This window comes from Podarcis gaigeae (genome assembly GCF_964106915.1).
Source record: "Podarcis gaigeae genome assembly, chromosome: 8".
Classification (NCBI taxonomy): domain Eukaryota; kingdom Metazoa; phylum Chordata; class Lepidosauria; order Squamata; family Lacertidae; genus Podarcis; species Podarcis gaigeae.
This window is the reverse complement of record NC_139684.1, coordinates 52,730,815-52,751,142: the sequence shown is the minus strand read 5'-3', so window position 1 is coordinate 52,751,142 and position 20,328 is coordinate 52,730,815. Positions and strand designations below refer to the sequence as shown.

The 20,328-nt window shown below is 44.3% G+C and overlaps 1 protein-coding gene and 1 long non-coding RNA gene across 4 annotated transcripts in view; one reads left to right on the top strand and one right to left on the bottom strand.

Annotated features, from left to right (window-relative positions):
• Positions 1–260: 260 nt before the first annotated feature.
• Positions 261–20,328, top strand: part of HYDIN (HYDIN axonemal central pair apparatus protein) — a 134,379-nt gene continuing 114,311 nt past the window's right edge. Inside the window, exons 1-8 of one of the 3 annotated variants that reach the window (XM_083749879.1) lie at positions 261–629; positions 5,164–5,306; positions 7,346–7,471; positions 8,629–8,748; positions 14,066–14,200; positions 15,334–15,533; positions 16,720–16,844; positions 18,811–19,012. In XM_083749879.1, the coding sequence (XP_083606005.1) occupies positions 5,187–5,306; positions 7,346–7,471; positions 8,629–8,748; positions 14,066–14,200; positions 15,334–15,533; positions 16,720–16,844; positions 18,811–19,012 (1,028 nt within the window). In that variant the 5' untranslated portion in view covers positions 261–629; positions 5,164–5,186. Of the gene's footprint in view, positions 630–1,057; positions 1,172–2,868; positions 2,988–5,163; positions 5,307–7,345; positions 7,472–8,628; positions 8,749–14,065; positions 14,201–15,333; positions 15,534–16,719; positions 16,845–18,810; positions 19,013–20,328 lie in introns of those variants that run through there. The other 2 variants (XM_083749877.1, XM_083749878.1) reach the window with 2 other exon arrangements.
• On the bottom strand, positions 15,079–18,644 carry LOC310849620. The gene is made up of 3 exons (XR_014566998.1): positions 18,552–18,644; positions 16,330–16,487; positions 15,079–15,361 (listed from the first exon to the last, which is right to left on the bottom strand). It is a non-coding gene; the product is annotated as an uncharacterized lncRNA (long non-coding RNA).

The following is a 20,328-nucleotide window of genomic DNA, read 5'->3' as shown; positions in this document are numbered from 1 at the left end:
GTTGGGCTGCATATGTGTAGCCCCTCCTCCCCATTGCTTTGGAGATTAGCCTGAGTCATTCGGCAGGGGTTGGATTTTGGTAATCTTTCATAATATGGTGCCCTGTGCAAGATCAAAATTTGGTACCCAAAAATGGATCTACTCTAATATGGATCTTCTCAGGCCTCAGACAAGCTCTGCACAGGCCTGTGAATTCTTGAATACTGCATTATAGAGAAGATCAGTTCAACCTCCTCTCTGTAGCAAAATGACAGTAATTTCAGTTGTGGTACTTCTTTGTTTCTCTTTATGCCCCACAGGCTCCAAGTGTCTCTGAAAGTATCTGACAGCCTTATTAGAGGATCTGATGGCCTCAATACACTATCCAAAACCCACAATCTACCTTTATAGGACCCGGGAAATTTGATGTGAAAGCCTCTAGAGAGGACTAGAACAGAGAGTTTGACTGGCCATTACACTTGAGACAATGGCAAACTGTGTTGGCCTCCAGAAGGTTTTGCTCACAGGCTGCTCCTAATCCAGCAAAAACTTGTATTTCTGGCATATTGGACTCATCATCACCTTTGTTAGAAGTGTCTTTCACCTATAGATACCTGCTGGTGCTGCAGTACACCAGGGGCAGCATTGAGGTGGGTTGTGGGAGGGGGAATTAGTTTGCACCCTCACCAGTACAATGTATTTTTATTTTTTATTTTTTGTTTTGTTCTTTTCTTTTAGCCACTGCCAAAACTGGTGAGGTCACCCTTGTAGCACACTATGCTGGATTGGTGCAGAGAGCAGGGAAATCACAGTGTCTTTGCAGGCTGCTGTGGCCCAAATTCCCGAATCAATACTGGTGTCCTTGTCGGAGCAAGAACAACAAATAACAGTTCAAAAAGAAATTAGAAACCCCAGCCAGTCCAGTGTTGCTTTAAGACGCTTCTAGTCTTCCTCCTCTCACTCCCTGGGGCTAATGGCTAAGGCTTGCCTGCCAGCCTGCAGTTGCCATGGTGCTGGAAGGCCTGCAGCCTTCTGTGTATGCGCCCTGCCAGAGGGAAGGCCCTGTTGCTATGGGAACCAGAGTAACAGCCACAGTCTGCCAGGGAGAAAGAAGGCCTAGAAGTTGTGGAGCTGCTCTGGAGGCGTCAGCAGCAGCCGTAGTAGCAGCAGCAGCAGGAGGAGGACCAGGCAAGTAAGTGCTCAGGCGGCCTTTGTCTGCTCTCTTGGTCTGGAATGGCTGAGGATGGGCTGCTGGGCCCTGGGACACCTGCTCAACGTCCTTGGAGACCTTCTTGCTCCTCCTTGCTTGAACTGGTACCTGGCATTTGCACTCAAGGAACTTGTGGTGTGGGGAGAGGGTTGATTAGGCCCGGCCTTTGAACGCATGCATGATGCAGGGACGAAAAGCCTCAGTGTTAGAAGGAAGGGCCACACTAGGAAGTAGCGATGGAGGAGGCAGCTGCCTCGGAAAGATGGGGTGGCATCACAAGAGCATGTGCTTTGCATGCAGTAGATCCCACGTCCCCACAGCATCTGCAGGTAGGGCTAGGAATGGCCCCTGCCTGAATCCCTGCAGAGCCATGGCTGCCAGTAAGTAGAGATTGCAGAGCTAGATAGACCCAACGGTTTGACTCGGTATAAGGCAGCTTCCTATGTTCCTATGAGAAACCAATTGCTCACTAAGGTGCTAGCGTACTTTTGAATCCAGACAGGTTGTTATAGGGAGTTATTCTGGATTTGAAAGCACAAGGCTATAAGTATAAGCTATTATTTATTAAGAATACCAATAGCCTGCTCTTTAGCCTCACACAGTGCATAGTTGAACTATGGAACTCCCTTCCACAGGAGGCAGTGATGGCCACCAACTTGGATGGCTTAAGAATCATAGAATTGTAGAATTTAGAGTTGGAAGGGGCCCAAGGGTCATCTAGTCCAACCCCCTGCAATGCCCAACATGGGTCTCAACATGGGGCTATGAATGGCTACTAGCCATGATGGTTATTCTCTGCCTCCATGGTCAGAGGCATTAATGCTTCTGAAGACCAGTTGCTGGAAACTACAGATGGGGAAAGGACTCTTGTGCTCAGGTCCTACTTGCAAGCTTCACAGGCAACTGTGAGAACAGAATGCTGGACTGGGTGGACCATTAGCTCATCCAGCAGGCTCCTATGTTCTTATGTATATGTTACAAGAGACTTTCAAAGCAGCTTACAGAAGTTTCCTAGAATAAATCATATTCAGGTTTAATATCAGGAGCAAAAATTACATGGTGTCCCTCTGGTGCTAAGTGTTCTGCCTGCCTGCCTGCCTCCTCTCTGCTGCACTTTTGCTCCTTATCTATTGTGCAACAGCCCTGAGGCACGCAAGGGAGCAGGGCTGTGTAGCTGGATCTCACTCAGGCCATGAAGGAGGCAGGTCTTCTTATAGCTTCTTAAGTGCCTCTAGGCTGGAGTTCATTTATCTCCACCCTACCTCCCTGTGTCTCATTTCTGAGCCTTCTACCATATAAAGAGGCAGGGGACAGAGGAGATGTAAGCACTGATACCTTCATGTTGAAAGATTTGAAATGGAAGCAGAACATGAAAGGAGAGATCTGTTGGAGCTGGGATGCACATTTCAGGGTCACACGCAGTTGAACATCTGTATTATTGCATATAGCAGGAGGCAAAGATGCTACAGTGGAATATGGCCTTTTTGAAATGCCATCTGCTATGCTTTCAAGTTCCTATAGAGCCCTCAGATAGATCACAGTGTTTAAGTTCTTACTGACAGGAAAGAGAAAGTGTCAAAAGGAGGCAGGTATGAAGCTTGCTGTTTGCCTTTTAAATTGTCAGCTGTCATAGATAACCATATGCCTTCCTCCCAAATGAGCCTACTCACTAAAAATAGCATTTCTTTTCTTATTTTTTTTTATTATGTAGTTATATCCCATCCTTCCTGAAATGAGCTTAGAGCGGCCTACACAGTTCTCTACTCCCTCCTCCCTGTCCTTACAACAACCCTATCAGGTTGGTTAGGCTGAGAGATGATGATTGGCGCAAGGTCACTTAGTGAGCTTCATAGCTTAAGGGGGATGTGAACTCAGGACTTCCCAGTCCTGCTCTGAATTCACTCGCAACCATGCCAGCTTCAACTGGATTCTTCTCCTGTTGCTGGTGTATACAGCATATAATCCCAGGACTCCATTTAGTTGTCTTTAAAGAGGTCTCCCTACACTGTAACTTGCAAGTGTGCTTTGGAATCTGTGCTTCCAGAAATATAATATTTAAGATTATGCAGTGAATAATAAGCAATTCTTTTTTAACTAGTGTAAAGTATTTCCAGTCTGTGTTTGATGGGGGGGGGGGATATGAAGACAGCAGGACAGTAGATTCTTGTATATTGGCCACTGAGATGAAATTAGTTACATTATCTGTAAAAAGGCAGTAAATAACTTATGGAAGCCAAAACAAAAAAAATTCCTTCCAGTAGCACCTTAAAGACCAACTAAGTCAGTTCTTGGTATGAGCTTTCGTGTGCATGCACACTTCTTCAGAAGAAGCCAGTTTTTCGTAGCAGATTACTGTACAGATACTTCCAGACAGAATATATGTCAGGAGTTTGGCATATTGATTCAGTGCATCAATAGTAGTGATGATGAGTGAGCTTCCCCAGCTTGCCTTGGATTGCGCCCCCCCCCCCCGCTTTCTAGGAGAAAGCTTAAAAAAAACCAGAGATCACTCCAATGTTTCAATCCTACCCGCTCCCTGTTCCAACAAGCATCTTTCTGAACAACCTTGAGGATGTACTTAGTTCCTGCTTGGGTGTAGTGAACTTGTTTCCTAGGCTTTTTGGTTTATTCATTGAATTGGGAAGCCTAGAAAACTGTAACTCCTATGAATCGTGGCAGGAAATTACAGTCCAGCTAAGGAGAGGTCCACAAGACCTTTCCAGTAAGCCTTCCTTGCCATTTGTTCCTCCATCCCTTCACAAGGATAAGTGTCGGGGGGGGGATGACACTGGCACGCAAAGGTGGTTTTCTAGTAGTAGAAGTGACCCCATTACAAGCTCCATATTTCACTCCACCTGGGCCCAACATTTTACTCACCAGGGCCCAAACATCTGTTTGAACTTGAACAGAGGTGACTGGCTCTGCACAGTGTCTCTGGGCGAAGATCTTGAACCATGTTGGCAAAGGCTACATTAAGCCATTAAGTTAGAAATGTTACAGTTTTCTCACTTTCCTTCTGTTCTTTGAGGCTGCAGATACCAATGTTCAACCAGTGATTTCTGTTTTACAGATCTTCCATTTTAAGGTACAGCTCCCTGACCACTTCCCTTTGAAACCGTATTAAGTAAATTGATTTCCCCTACGTTCTGGTCTTCTTGTTTTAGTTTATTAGCTTCTATTGCATCTCTGTCATAGGGTTCATGAAAAAACAAACAATACCTAAAATCACAGAAACCATTATACACAATCCAGCTGAAAGCCACGCATGACTTAGCTGAATAAGAGCTCAGTTAAGAGCCCATGAGCCCTTTCAAGTAAGATGCTCCTACGTGCAGATAGAAACTTGCCTGCTGCATCTTCAAACAACCAGGTTCTGTTCTGATCCAAATAAACAGTCCTGGCCATTAGCAGATAGCATGGTGGGACTGGGCGGGTCATCTGACCTCCTTCCAATGAAGTCGCCATTACATACCAGGATGAAGAGGGAGATGGAAGCAGTGACGACAAGGTCAGTGTGATGCTACTGTGTTGGAAGAACTGTTCTGACACTCCTACTAGCACATTTGCACAGCACCAACCTTGTGGTCTCCCCTCTCAGTATGCAGCAGCGACTCAGCTGGAGTGAGAGATGCAGCCACACCATGTCATCTGCTAATTGGAAAGGGGGGGCTCAAGGCACCCGTTACACATCACACACAAAAGGGAGTGATAACTGGGTAATGGGAGGCTGATAATTCTGTTGTTGCTGGAATACAGAGAAACCAAAATCCATGTAAATGAGAATATCAGATCTTGAGACTGCTTCTCTACTAGTTTCCACTTTGAGTTTCATATTGATATATTTTTGAAGGGAAATAATTGGCAGCCATTCTCAGTTCAGTGATAGTCAGGATTGAAACTCAAGCAGAATTGTGAATTCCAGGAGACTTTTTTTCTCACTGTTTAAACCAAGTTTGTTGTTGTTCTTATTCCAGAGGTTCTGACAGATTAATCAAAGATGCTAACAGACCGAGTCCAGAAATCCTTGGGTCCCCACAAGTTCTCAGAAGAATTTCAAAGCAAGGTGGTGATACCTCACATCCCAAAACTGGTCAAAGAAGAAAAGAAGCATGCCCCAGTATGTTTGCTTGCGCTCAGCTGATCTAATACCTGGCCAAGTCATTGAATCTACCTTTGTGATAATGACTCCTGAACACCTTTTAGTTTGACATGCCTTAGAGCTTATCCACATTTACCTTTCATCCATGCTTTCCAGGCATGGTGAACACTTTAAAGCACCGTGTTCTGGCACCCCCTTTTTCTCTCTGGAGCTTTCCTCTCAAAAAACTGCTCTTTAAAGCTGAATTGGAGGAAAATCCACATTGCCATTTGTTGTGCTTCGGCTTTTAAGACTGGGCTTTTGCACAGAAAGCTCGGGGGTGGAGAGGTCCTTGAACATGGAGCTTTAAAGTGCGCACCATGCTGGGAAAGAGCAGGACAAAAAGTAAATCTGAATAAACCCTTAATGTGAGACAGTAAGCAAAAGACAGTGTGCATTTTAAATACAATGTCCATTTTAGATCAGGATGGACAGAAAGTAGATGAGCATCTTCTGGGTGAGTTTGCAGTAGATTGGCAAGGAGGACTTCTAACATCCAGCTGTTTAGTGCTACGAGGAAAAAAAATGTATCTCCCCACCCCCTGTCCCCCAAATTAGACTGATTGCAGAAATAAAGCCTGTGGTGACCAGGAGTGCATTTCTGTGCATAACAACTGTGGGCTCAGTTTACTTCTAGTGTTCAAAATTAATTCCTGGGCTCAAAATTTTTTCTTTCTAAGACTATGACGTTTGCACCAGGCTGGTAGATCTCAGGGATGTAGTAGAATAAGAACAGCAGATCCTGCAATCTGGACATCTGTCCCCTCCTGTTTTTGGTGATGTTTAGGGTTTATGTTTTAAAAACAGAAAAACCTGTCACTGATTAAAGTACCCCTTAGTGTGTACGGAAGACCAGAAGGAAACTCATTGAGGCGGAGAGAGACAATGATTCACCAGTATATGATGGATTGTGTGTGTGTTGTTAAGTCTATAAGTTTTCCCCTCCAAAGTTTGAGGAAGAGAGCTTCCACTGGTTCCCTTTGCTTGTTCTTTTGCTCCCTACATAGGAGCAAGAAGACAAGGTTATCAACACATGTCAAAACCACTTGTACTAATGAGGCATGGCAGAAGTCAATAGGAAGGGAGTTCCGAAGTTTTGGGGTAATCACAGACAAAGATGCACACAGTTTGATAAATTTTTATTATTTAATTGCTGTCCCACTTTCCTTATTAGTTTGTGAGACACAAAGTGAAAAACGAGCTTATGCTTTTCAAACATTCCCACCCTGTCCCCGGCTGCAACTCTCAGCCGGTTTATTTGTCATTCTGTACATGAGCGAATGGGGACGCGGGTGGCGCTGTGGGTAAAAGCCTCAGCGCCTAGGGCTTGCCGATCGAAAGGTCGGCGGTTCGAATCCCTGCGGCGGGGTGCGCTCCCGTTGCTCGGTCCCAACGCCTGCCAACCTAGCAGTTCGAAAGCACCCTCGGGTGCAAGTAGATAAATAGGGACCGCTTTCTAGCGGGAAGGTAAACGGCGTTTCCGTGTGCAGCTCTGGCTCGCCAGAGCAGCGATGTCACGCTGGCCATGTGACCCGGAAGTGTCTTCGGACAGCGCTGGCCCCTGGCCTCTTGAGTGAGATGGGCGCACAACCCCAGAGTCTGGCAAGACTGGCCCGTACGGGCAGGGGTACCTTTACCTTTACCTTACATGAGCGAAAGTATTTTATTGTGTCCCTCGCCCTTTAAGTATCTAGAGAAATTAGCCCTACCAAAATCCCACAATCTCTCTCTAAAATAGCAATGGGATTTAATTACTTTGTGCCTTAACTGCTGACTTTGTTCAGCACAAGAGAGAAATCATGCGGCCATCTGAAAATCTTGCAAGCAGGTGCCATTTCCAGTAAGAGTTCGTTTAAGATAGGTAGAATGGAAGTCCTGCATCCTGAATTTTAAATGTTTCAGCAGGAAAATTAATGGAGGTCTAGGATTCAGCAGTGAACACATATTAATCAGAAGTGCTTAACAAGGAAAGCCTTTCTTAACTCAGGCATTTATGTGGTCTTTGTTTTCAACTGCAGTTGACTCCATCTGCCTTCCTGAAAGCAATGACTCTAACGACGGAGCAGATGCTGGCAAACACCCATGAGGTGCGCCGGCCTCGAATTGTGCAGCTTCTGGACATGAGCGAAACCTCACACCAGAAGGTATCTCTTCCACATTCGCCCCTATTTATTTATGACATAGCACATTAACATAATTATATACTTGCTGGCTGATGGGAGTTGCAGGCTCAAACATCTGGGGGCACCAAGTTGAGGAATGCTGATCTAGTTGTTCAGCCTGTAGATTTGCAGTCCCAAGAGGGTTCTAGTGCCATCATCCAAAAATGTCTGACCAAAGTTTGCTATGGATGTCCAGTGCCTTTGTTATCTATTTTTTAACGCTATATGTTAAAAACTGGTAGTCCACACATTCTTGTACGTTTGATTTAATATCAGTTTTGTTTGCTCCTTCCAAATAATTGCCACAACCTTCCTATTCACTACCATCAACAAGACTTGTAGTTCTTTTTTCTCATGTCTCTGACATGATGCTGAAAGAGACCCGTGGAATGAAAGTGTGCTTTCATTAAGAGAGGCAGCCACAACAAACCATGCTTGTTGCGGCCTAGGATAAATATTATGGGCTAGTTTCTTAAATTACTGTCCAATGTATAACTCCAATTACTGTTTATTTAAGGTAATTATTATCATTTACTCCCATAGGTCCTAGAGCTGAATCATGAAAGTGTGCAATCCTATGCATACTTTCCTCTGAAGGGAGCCCTGTTTAGGGAAGTTTTTAATGTTTGAAGTTTTATTTTGCTTTTAGTGTTCTGTTGGGAGCTGCCCGGAACTGCTGGGGAAACCCAGCCAGCTGGGCAGGGTATAAATATTATTATTATTATTATTATTATTATTATTATTATTATTATTATTATAGTATTGAACACAGGGTGACTTGCTGCTGAGTGAACATTTGTGGGCTTTGGTTCTGAAGTTGGTAATTTGCCAGCAGCAGCAGACTGATGATATGTTGCCTGGTTAAACAGCCTGGAAGAGACAGACTTATGAAGGCTAAGCAGGAGATGGTGGTACACAATGACACTGAGGCATAACCAGAGAAAACAGGACTAACTAACCCATGTAATAGGTCTGTTGGAATACTACTAGAATGGCATGCTACTCTTCCCTGAATGCCTGAAGTTGTACCTTTCCTTTGGGGCAGAATGGCTCCACTCTGAGTGGCGCTGGCCTGTCCTGCTTCCAAGTCCTGCGACTGCCAGGCAGCATTTACATGTATCCCTTTGTGTCTTCTTCAGTTCTCTTCTGTTGATCTGGACCAGTCTCTGTTTCAACCATTCCCGTCAGAAGTGATTTTCCAGAATTATGCCCCTTGTGAGATGTATGAAGTGCCACTAATTCTGAGGAACAATGACAAGGTATGACATGTCAGTGAAACTGTAAAGTAGTTTTGAGGTGGGATGCAGGGAGAGAAAGCACAATGGCTGGAGTATTCTTTCTCTTCTTCCCAGTGAAATAACTCTCCTGGCAAACTTTTCAGTGCCTATGTCCCATTTTAACTTCCTCTTTAGCCCTTGTTGTTTGCTATCTAGTTGATCTAAGGACTGAGAGGATGGCCTGGTGAGGCTTTGCTGAGGTTTCAATAAAAGTGGTGTCCATTTTGATACCAAAAAAGGTTGCAATGTCATTTATTGTTTCCTATGCCCCTACCATGGTGACTCCAGGCTTACTGCAACTGGGCTCACAATTCACATATCTGTGATCTATGGATCTTAACAAGAACCAAAGTAAACAAACTATCAGTGGAAATGATATATGTATCTACAGAGCTGCTTTTTCTTTAAATGCAAAGGATTTAAAGGCAGGATACACCTGTACAGTGGTACCTCAGGTTAAGTACTTAATTCGTTTCGGAGGTCTGTACTTAACCTGAAACTGTTCTTAACCTGAAGCACCACTTTAGCTAATGGAGCCTCCCACTGCTGTTGTGCCGCCGGAGCACGATTTCTGTTCTCAGCGTGAAGCAAAGTTCTTAACCTGAAGCACTATTTCTGGGTTAGCGGAGTCTGTAACCTGAAGCGTATGTAACCCGAAGCGTATGTAACCCAAGGTACCACTGTATTTTTGATTGCATGTTTTATTAAATGTTGTGAAGTTAAATGATGTAAGTCCTTTCCAAAAGGGCAACCAGATACCTTAGTGAAGATTTGTTTTTTTTGTGCTCCCTCTGAATGTCATAATCTTTTCAGATCTCATTCTCACAAATATATACTGTACAAGGCTTGCTTGATCCTTCTTATTGCTTATGACCATTCTGAGATGGCATAGTCATGAAACTGAAGTCTGTTCAGTGCCTGGGATTCCTATGAATGCTGCTGTGAGTTCCACCACAGAAGGAAGGATATAGAGGTGATAAATAAATGGAGCTTGTTGAACACTGAAAGTAGAGTAGTCCACAGCTTCTCAACTGGCCATTTTTTTTCCTTCATGGCTCAAAGGCTCCTTCATGGCTCCTTCAGGACTGTGTTTTCACCAAAACTCCTGTGCTGCTGCCTGCAGCATGTGTACTCTTTGCTTAACTGAGCAATCATGATCAGATTACATGCACACTGCATCCCTTATGCTTTGTCCATCAAGTAATAGATTGCCTCCAACTGTCAGAAATGGCTTCCCTGCCCCTCAGCTGCCAGCATCCATTTAGCTAGTTTCCTTCCAGCACTTGGCTTTAAGCTGCTGTTGAAAGGAACAGCTGGCCGTTTAGTGGTTGTTTGTGCAGAGTTTGCTCCAAATTAGCAAAAGTATGACTTACATATTTGTTCTAGTGTTCAATCAGTGTTAAATTTGCTGTCATTTCTATCTTTGCTAAGGAAAGGAATAATGTGTTGAATAATTTGGCATTTAATTATAATGTCATGTAGCATGTTTATGGACTGGTTGAAAAACACATCCACCCAATCTGAAATAAACGTTTTGCCTCTGTTCTGAAATTGTTCCCAAATGTGAGCTGGTGGGGCATTTCACCTAGTCCTGGGAGGGCACTTCACTTTCAGTCTTTGCTTTCCGTGAAGCTGCTTCTTGAAGTAAGGTTTTCAAGCCGTGCTGTGTCAATGAAAGGAGGAAAAACCTGATAGGCCAAAAACATTTACATGTCATTTAGGATATGGGGCTGTATCAGTTGTTGTCTTGTCAGTGGCTGCTGACTGTCTTTCCCTCTTAGTGTCACCATAATTATGCTTTTCTTCCAATCCTCCATGGAGAATGTGGGACACCACCACGCTGAGAGCCTCCTCCTGCCAGTGGTCCATGTCATGGGCAGGACCCAATGAATTCCCTATTTTCTTTGGGCTGAGAACGGAGCCAGTTTTAATTAAACAAATGCTGCTTAGAGAAGCATTACACTGCACAGATAACGCATATCCCCACTGTTTGCCTTCTTGGACTGCCTGTCTCTCTATCTCCAAACTTCTAAATTTGGTAACTTGTGGAATTCCATGTGGGGTAGTGTAGTGCTTGTCCATGATTGGCTTTGACAGTTTACCAGCTCCACCCCACCTGACCGTGACTTTCTTTGCTGCATCTCTCTCGGCCCACAAAAATAGTTTACAGGGAACTGGAAGGGTCTGGGGGGTGGGGGGGAACACTTGCTAAAAGAGGAATCCAGTGGGAATTGTCATCAGGAAAGTTACATTGATGAAGATGAAGCAGAAAACATACTAAAGGAGAATATTGAAGGTCTGAATGTTTTCCTTGATACTTTGCAATAAATGTGCTAGGAATGAACAGAAGGGCAGCATGAACAAACAAGGAAGTGTGAAAAGTAATCAAAGCCCTACAGTTTTGTGATTAAATACTGCAGGAAGATGGTGAAAAGTTTAGAAATGCAGCAGCATAGTAGCAATGCAAACATGTGCAGCACCAAATATAAGGAAATATGATTTGGAGACAAATGAATACTTTACTGGGAGAATAGCTAATAGGGAGATCACTGATGCAGAAGCCCAAAGTGGATGCAATGTGATTTTGCTAATACATCTTGTGTAATTTTATTATGACAAGGTTTTTATCTGCAGCCTCAACTGAAGAGCACAGTGTCTATGTCCAGAGGGCACAACACTGAATGTTAGTAATAGAAGAATATTGGAAATAAGACTAAGAGAGATGATGTTTTTTCACAATACCAAAGAGCCTAGGGGAGATAATTTTGCAAGTTTCTTTCATCCACACCTCAGTTCAGGTGATATATTTGGGTGTGAATTTATTTAGCCCTATTGGTTTCAGGAGGATGAAATCATTCTAAAGCCGAGTTGTGGTGAATCAGGCTGCAGTGTAATTAAATCTTATTAATGCTTGCAAACAGACAAGTGTTAAAAATAAATACACATACTCCCCACTGCTACATATAAGGTTGAATACAAATGGCAGTCCTTCCTTTCTCATCCATAGCTGTCAACTTACAGATTTGAAAATAAGGGACCAGCAGCCTTGAAAATAAGGGACCTGCAGCCAAAATAAGGGACCTGCAGCCTCACCTGTTCCAGGCATTCCAGTCTTCCTCTCCTCCTGCAGTCTAGTCAAACTCATGCTGGTAGCTTCGAGAACACTGTCCAACCAACTTTGTAACCAGAGGTTCAACTGAATAGAATCTAAATCACATGCACCACAAGGCCTATGCAGCCTCAACTTAAGATGGCTCCCTGGTCTGGCTTTGCACTGCAAAGTTTGCAGCAGCACGTGCAACAAAATGGCGTCCAGCATTCAAAAACCCCCTCAGCTTGCATTAACTAGCCACACACAAGGCATGCAAGCTCCACCCCCCCAGTCGTTCTTAGACTTCTTATTGGGTGAGCAACACAGCCAAGCAACACAGTTGGAGCCTCCCTCCTCCCTGGCCGACAGGGAGGGAGGGAGAGGAGCTGCTTCCTTTGAAATTTAAGGGACATCATTTAAGGGACATCTATCAATAAGGGACAGCAGTGGGACATGGCGCTGGAATAAGGGACTGTCCCTTCAAATAAGGGACACTTGACAGCTATGTTCCCATCTGGCTCTGGTGTTTTTCCTAGCTTTTTGGAGACTGCTGGTGGTGGTATTTGGGTTAGGATTAGAGATATCTGAGCCTTTTACCATGATGTTTGTGCATATACTAGTCATTGCCCTCCTTACTGCTCTATTGCAGCAGGCCTTTGACAAGGGTGGTGCTGTGAGCTCCTCTTGATTGCATGGTTGTGAACTATGTGTGAAGGGGATGTGGACTAGGAATCGTGGAATCATAGAATCTTAGAGTTGGAAGGGACCCAAAGGGTCATCTGGCCCAACTCCTGTAGTGCAGGAATCACGGGAAAGAATCCCTGACAGATGGCTATCCAACCTCTGCTCTTACTGTCAGAAAGTTCTTCCAGCTGTTTCGTCAGAATCTCCTTTCTTGTAACTCAAATCCATTGGTTCAAGTCCTACCCTCCTGAGCAGGAGAAAACAAGCTTGCTCCATGTTCCATGTGACAGCCATTTAGGTATATGAAGATGGCTATTATATCACCTCTCAGTGTTCTCCACACTAAATATACCAAACTCTCTTAATTGTTCCTCATAAGGCTTGGTTTCTTGACTCTTTATCATCTCGGTCACCCTCCTCTGCACACGTTCCAGTTTATCAATATCTTTCTAAAACTGTGGTGCCCACAAGTGGACACAGCACGCCAAGGCAGACTAGAGCAGTACTAATACTTCCCTTACTGATGTCATTGTGGTTTTCCTGCCATTGCTGCACATTTGTTGGTACTATGTATGCTGTCAGAGACTGGCTGGATAAGGACTGGATAAGGAAGAGTGGTGGGAGTCACCTGTCCAATAGCGCCCCCCCTTCCTCCGGAGGGCACAGAAAATGACAACTTAGATACTGGATCCTGGTGGTGGGACACTGAAGAGGAGTCTACAGAAGGGACAAGCTGGGAGGTTCTAGAAGCAAGGGGGTTGAGTGATCAAGAGGGGTCAGGAGAAGGAGGGCCTTCCAGGACAGGGTTAGAGGCTGAGAGTCACAGTGTGAGCACAGATTCAGAGCAAGAGGAGTCAGAGGTGGGCCCTGCTACACAGCAGCAGGACAGTCTCAGTCCTGCTGGCTTGTCTCCTGCTCTGACACCCCGCTCGAGGAGAGTCGTGCAAGTTGCTGAGCAACAGGCCAGACAGGCCCAGAAGAGGAGCTTGCCCCCTTGTTGCAGCCTTTGTCTGCTTGGGAGGAATCTAGAATGAAAGGCTAGAGGGGGAATGGCGGAGCTAGTGGTCAGTTTCAGCAACGTCTTAGCTGGATTAAGGCAAACCAGAGGACTCTGCTGTGTTGTTATTTTCTGTTAAGAAAAAGTTAATTGCCTTCTGTGCCTTCCGTGTGTGTGCCTGTCCTGTGGTTGACCTGGATCATTGACAGCTCCTTGACATATGCATGGATAAAGGTGGGCTGTCTTGGTGCACAACATCATATTTGGTGAGGAGCAGCAGAGTTACCAGGGATGCTCTCAAGGCTGCAGCTTAGCACTTATTTCTCCAGTAATTCTTGTGCTACCTTACTTGTGCTTACTGCTGTAAGTGCATAGGATTACTTTACCACCACTATACTGATGTAGCTGGACCAGCCCGTCTAGGTTGTTTGCTGCTAGAATACAGAATTTGTCTCTCATGGCAAGGCTGGTTAATTTTATTCATCTATTTGAATCATGGCAAAATATTTTTTCTGCATTTCTTATAGATCCCTCGGCTGGTGAAAGTTGTTCTGGAGAGTTCACCTTACTTCAGAGTCATAAGCCCCAATGATGTGTGTAACAAAGTTGCACCTGGCATGCATTCGACATTCCGCATCCTCTTCACTCCTGAAGAGAACAAGGTAAGACCATCGCCTCTCCTGCTGGGAAATCTGTGTTTCTGTTTAAGGCTGCATGGCAAAGAAAGATGGAGGAGACTGGGAGCCAAAGAGCCTAAGCCTGAGACTAGCAGGCCTTTTCACATAGCCCTGCAGTTCAGGCTCACCCTTTGTGGAATGTATGGCATTTCTCATTTCCTCCTATTGTCAGCGTCACCCTCCTTGAACACACAATTGGCAGAAGGACTTCTCAAACAAAAGGAATAAATCAGAGAAAGAGAAGTTGGTAGTTGGGCATGTGCACTCGGGATGTTTGAAGAGGAACACAATGTATAGGAGCTGATATGCTAATGCTGCACTCTGCGATTCATTTGCTCATTCTATCTCTGGCTCTCTTAATCAGCTAGTATGGGCAAGGATCAAGGACACAGGTGGCTGGCCTCAGATACCCATGAATCTTGTCTAACTTGAACAAATGGAAACATTAAAGAGATGAATAAAAAATTCATTTATTGAGGCCCAAGGATATGGACAAGGCTGCCTTGATCCTTTGCCTTTTATCATCTTGCACAAGGATCAGGAACCTGTCTCAGCCTGAGGGATACATCTGGGTAACTATTCAGGGACCATGTGCCAGTGGTGGACGGGCCTGAGGCAAGCGTGGGTAGGGCAATGAATATAAATTTTACATTTGTACAGTGGGTAGTTTCTACACATATTCACATGGATCTGTTCACATGTAACAGGAAGCCAAACTATGGCTTAGCACAATTCATAGGCTCCCAGAGAGCAGATTGCAACTGCTTTGCTCCACTATTTCTCCTGCTGTGCACTAAGACATGGTTTGGCTTAGTCTGTTGTCTGAACTCAGGTTCATGGTTTGTCTCCTCCAGAGACTCCTGGTTTGTCCAGAGACAAAAATCAGCTCCTTTTGTAAAATGGCTCCTGGAGAGTCATTGCAGGTGTTTGCAGTGAGACCCTAATTAGAGGTTGAAGTGAGTTCAGGTGTCATTTTTCTGGGGCAATTAGGTGTGTCAGTAGATCCTACAATATTATGCTGTGCACCTTGAAGATCTTTTCTGGCATCTTCTGTGGTGGAGGGATGCAGAGCCCCCAGAAGCAAGGCTTCTCACTTGCATATTATTCTTTCTCTCCAGGATTATTTCCATGAAGTAACCTGCATTACTGAAAGGGAAAAGTTTATTGTCCCTATTCGAGCCATTGGTGCTAGAGGCATTTTGGATTTCCCAGACAAGCTGAATTTCTCCACCTGCCCAGTCAAGTACAACACACAGAAAACACTGCTTGTTCGTAACATTGGCAACCGAGAGGCCCGCTATCAAATCACTACACAGAGGTAAAACCTTGAGATTTCTGTCTGGGTTAGGAGGTTACAGATTATGGAATGTGACATCAGTAATAGCCAGAGCATGAGACAATGACTTCTCTCCCCCCTCCCCATTTAAATAAACCTTTATTGTATGTACAGTGGTACCTTGGGTTACAGACGCTTCAGGTTACAGATGCTTCAGGTTACAGACTCTGCTAACCCAGAAATAGTACCTCGGGTTAAGAACTTTGCTTCAGGATGAGAACAGAAATCGCGCAGCAGCGGGAGGCCCCATTAGCTAAAGTGGTACTCCAGGTTAAGAACAGTTTCAGGTTAAGAACGGACCTCCAGAATGAATTAGGCTCTTAAACCGAGGTAGCACTGTATTTTAATTTTTCTGTATAATAAAGGAGACAATGACTTCAGTCAAACATGTTTAAAGTTACTGAGCGGGTTGTCATAGGCTACAGGAAATATTTCTTGTGCTTTAACCTAGGGGAATTTGGGCCAGCCACACCTTAGAAATAGACCACTGGCATGGTTTGGGTCTAACACAGCTCTGCGTAAGTGAGAGCTAAGAAGGCTGGAGTACTGGTGCTGTGGGTGTGGCTTAGACTTAAGATATCATTGGCTACCGATGGCTTTAACTGCTCCCTAGCTTTCATTTTGTCTTATTTAGCTGAGCTCTGCATTGAAAAGAGCTCCCTGCTTATGCCCTTGTACTCCACGTGAGTGGGTCTGGAATATCCAGTCTTGGTTTTGTACTTGCAGCCTAAGGACATAAGAAGATGACCCTGGCTGCTAGTTAAGATCAAAGACTCACCTCTTCAGGCATCTTGTTCTCACAGTGGCCAAAAACATGCATCTGAGAAGCCCTCAAGCAGGACCTGAGGGCAACTGCAGCAGTTGGTCCACTTGAATCCAGAGGCTGTCTCTGATATGAAGATAGTTGAGAATGGTCAGTGCTGCTCATTGACATGCCTTGAAAGAGAGGGATAAATGCACCTTTTACATCTCTTTAGCCCTCTGGCTGGGAGTACAAAAGCCCAGTTGAAAAGTGTTAACAAGATCACTAAACCATGTTAACCAGGCTTGAATAGGTGGCCCTAGTAAAAAAAATGAGCTTGATCCTGACCAAGGTAATTGCAATTAGTTCCCATGGGCTTCAGATTAGTTTGTCCCATTGGTTCCAGATTTCTCCTTTGCATTTCAGACCATTCTCTATCGAGCCCTCCATTGGGACCCTTGGAATCCAGGAAACCACACAATTCACCATTGATTTCCATCCTCAAAAGAGTGGCAACCACTGTGAGGACCTTGTAGTGCATTATGACACAGGTGAGTGCAAAATAAAAGGATGTATCATTTTCTTTTAGCTTTCTTGTTGTGGAATAAAAGGGCACATAGAATCAATCCAATGTCATCTAGGAACCTCTACTACAGATGCCTTGCTACTTATATGGGGCTGCTCTGCTGTCTGAACTGAAGTCACTTCCAGGTGTTTGGCATGAGAGTTGCCAAAGAGCCCTGCTGAAATGAACTGTGGCTGCCTAACAGGATTGTTTGCAGACTTTTCTACAACATGCTTCACCTAACCCTGCTTTCCTTACTCGCTGATTCGTCCCATGTCAACACAGTTTGCTGAAGCAACAGTGCTCAGTAACCTTTTTTTTGTTGCCTGCCAGCTGCTGTAATTATGCCAAAGCAGCATATGGGTGTGATACTTCCACAGGCACTAAATGGCAGAAATCTCTTCTGTTGGATGAAGTTTTCAGAACTGCTAGAACAATGCTGTATGTGAATGAGTGTCTTCAGTCATGTCAAGAGGCACCTAAATTGAAGGTTACATCTGATTTGGCCCCCAAACCTTGCCTCCAGCTCAAGAGAAGATCTTCACCCAAGCATCTGATGCAGCAATAGTACCAGCAGTTTGCAGTTGTCCTGCCAAAGATGCTGTTTATGCCGGAGCCTATATTTGAAAGGTTCCATCGCAATGTGGAAAATCCCACTCTGCTGTCACTGCACAGCCAATGATTGCAATGTTAAGATGATCCTGACTTACTCAGAGAGAGAAATACCTTTGCCTTTTCACTAGAACCAACCCCTGTGTGTAGTGCATGGCACCTGTGCATTAACAGCCTGGCTTCTCTTCACACAAGGCTATGTGCCACTGAGTCCCCTTCAATCCAGATTGCAAACTACCTGGCCTGCACAGCAGGATACCAACATGATTGATGATGGCATGTCTTACTCTTTCTGAAACATGTTACCCAAAAAGATAAATAGGTGCCTGATTCAGGTTTTTCAGACTTCTATGCTGACAAAACAACAAATCAATACTGTTATATGCTCAGTCAATTGTCTGCATCTGTTATGCTGAGAAGGCACACACACACATAGTTGAGAACCATAGTAGTCCAGAACAAGATTGCAGGGGTTCTCGGCACTTACACAGGGTTTTTTTTGGGGGGGGAGGGGTTGTGGTAGGGAAGGGAATATGGCACTGCTGGTGTGTATCCAACCTGTTATATCCCATCCACACTTGTGGCTGTGATATAACCATATGTGCAGGAAAAGGACAATGCACTCAAACTCACAATTTTTAAAAACCACTTTGAGCAATCAATTTTTAAATCAATGTTGAATTTGTGCTAAAGCACTTTTTAAATTTAAGCTCTATTATGCATAACTTTGAAAATATCTTTAAGGTTGTTTTAGGGTGAATTAGAAGGTTGGGTGGAAAAGCATGATGATAAAATGGTTGCCAGCTGGAAAGACTAGAAATGGCAGCATGCTAAAACAACAATCCAATATTGAATTTGCCCTAAAACAGTTGCTTGTTTAAGTGCTATTGCATATTTTACACAAATTATAAACTCTGCTTTGAAAAATAAGCATGCTGATAAAAGGGCTCCATTGGAGAAAGGTAATAGGGATGGTATGCCAAAGTAAATGCATGGTAAATGCTTGCCAGAAAGCTTTATTATTGCACATGTCAACATCACACCTTTTGAAAGGAAGAGAGACAAATGCTAAGCCTATTACCTGTGGAGATTGCACTGCTCTTCCACTATTTTCACAAGCTCCAAGTATTACTGCTGAGACAATGGCAACACTGGCTGAGGCCTAGACAGTTCCATTCCATGTCTGGCCTAGGAAATCTTCTAAAGAGGAAGATTCCTTGTTGGACACACACAAGCATCTGTGTTTTGTGGAGCTTGTTGAAAGAAAGCACTTCTCAAAAAATGCAGGCCTTCTCAGTTCTGTAAGTCCTTCTCCATTTCTCATTTGCTGTCTCTCCTAGGGGAAGATATTCATGTATGCTTATATGGAGCAGCTACAGACGTCAATGTGAGACTGGACAAGAACTCCTTGATAGTTGAGAAAACATATATCACTTTAGTGAGCCAGAGGTCTGTGGTTATTCACAATCGGAGTGATATCATTGCGCGTTTCCAGTGGAAGATCTTTGCAACACAAGAAGAGGAAGAGCAAAAAAAACAAAGGTAAACTTGAGGGCTCTGGATTTTTTGGGTTCCCCGACCCAAATTTTTTAATTCAGTATTATAGTGAAACATATTCACAATCCTTACTCACTTTCAAAGTTTATTACACCATAGTTTCATATAATTATACAATGTATCTAATATAACATATAAATACAAATAAAGTGGCCAACTGTTCCCAAATAAAATATATATTTAAAAAGAAATCCCTGTTAGCTTGCAGTGTTTTATCTTCATGTTACAGAGAAAGTATGCAGGGTTTTTAAGAAGTTTAAGGTGTCACATAATTTGAAAAACAGTCCATCATTTGGATACTTTATGGTAAGTATTTTCTGAACCCTCCTTGTGTGAAACCAAAATGTGTGTCTATCTAGGTCAGGGCAGTCCAACCAAGTGGGCTGCAAGGGTACTTTGACATGGAACTTGCAGGCCATACACTGCCTTGTGGTGCACAGGGAGTGTGGTGGGGTGAGACAAGTGAGGCCAAAATTTGATGCCTTCAGGCTGCCTTCCCAAAACTGGCTAAGTGAAGTGCTGAGCTTTAAGAAGGAAATGTGAGGCTCTGGCAGGGTCCTAGAGTCCTCCTTTCTCCTTCCCAAAGCTGGAGAAGTGCTAACTTGGCTTTGGGAAGGAGGCAGGAGGACTCTAGGTCCCTGTCAGAGCCCTAATACATGCTTCCCACAGCCCAGCACCTCACTTACTTGACTTTGGGAAGGCAGCATGAGGGCTGTGTGTGTGTGTGTGTGTGAGAGAGAGAGAGAGAGAAATGTTGCTGAGGGCTGCCAGAGGATGTATTGAGGGTCTCATGTGGCCATTAGGCCACATCTTGGGCCACCTCAGTCTCTGAGTAGTGCAAGATTGCAGGGGTTCCAGGCACTTACACTGGGTTTGGTTTCCTCAGAATATGGTGTCTCTATGATAACATGGCTTATTTATACATATATAGAACCTGAGCCTACGATGGAGCATTAAACCCATAAGAAGGTCTTCCAATAGCCACACCTTGGATTCCAGCAGAAATCAGGCATGGCTCTTTCACTCAGCTGCCCAGCCTGCCTCTAGCCTTTAGCTTTCTCTCTCACACATCACCACTATGGCTTTTGTCCTCCTAACTAACAGCTAGTTGAGGGAGGGCCTACCACCCATTTTAGGCCATTATGGCTCTTACTGGCTAGTTTAACAATTGAATCCTTGCTGGATCCAGGAATTAGAAGGGTCTCAGGCAGTCAGCCTAACCTCTCCCCCCCCCCCCCCGCACCAAAAATCTCACAACAATATTAAAGTCCAGAACATCTTATAACATTTCTACACCAGCC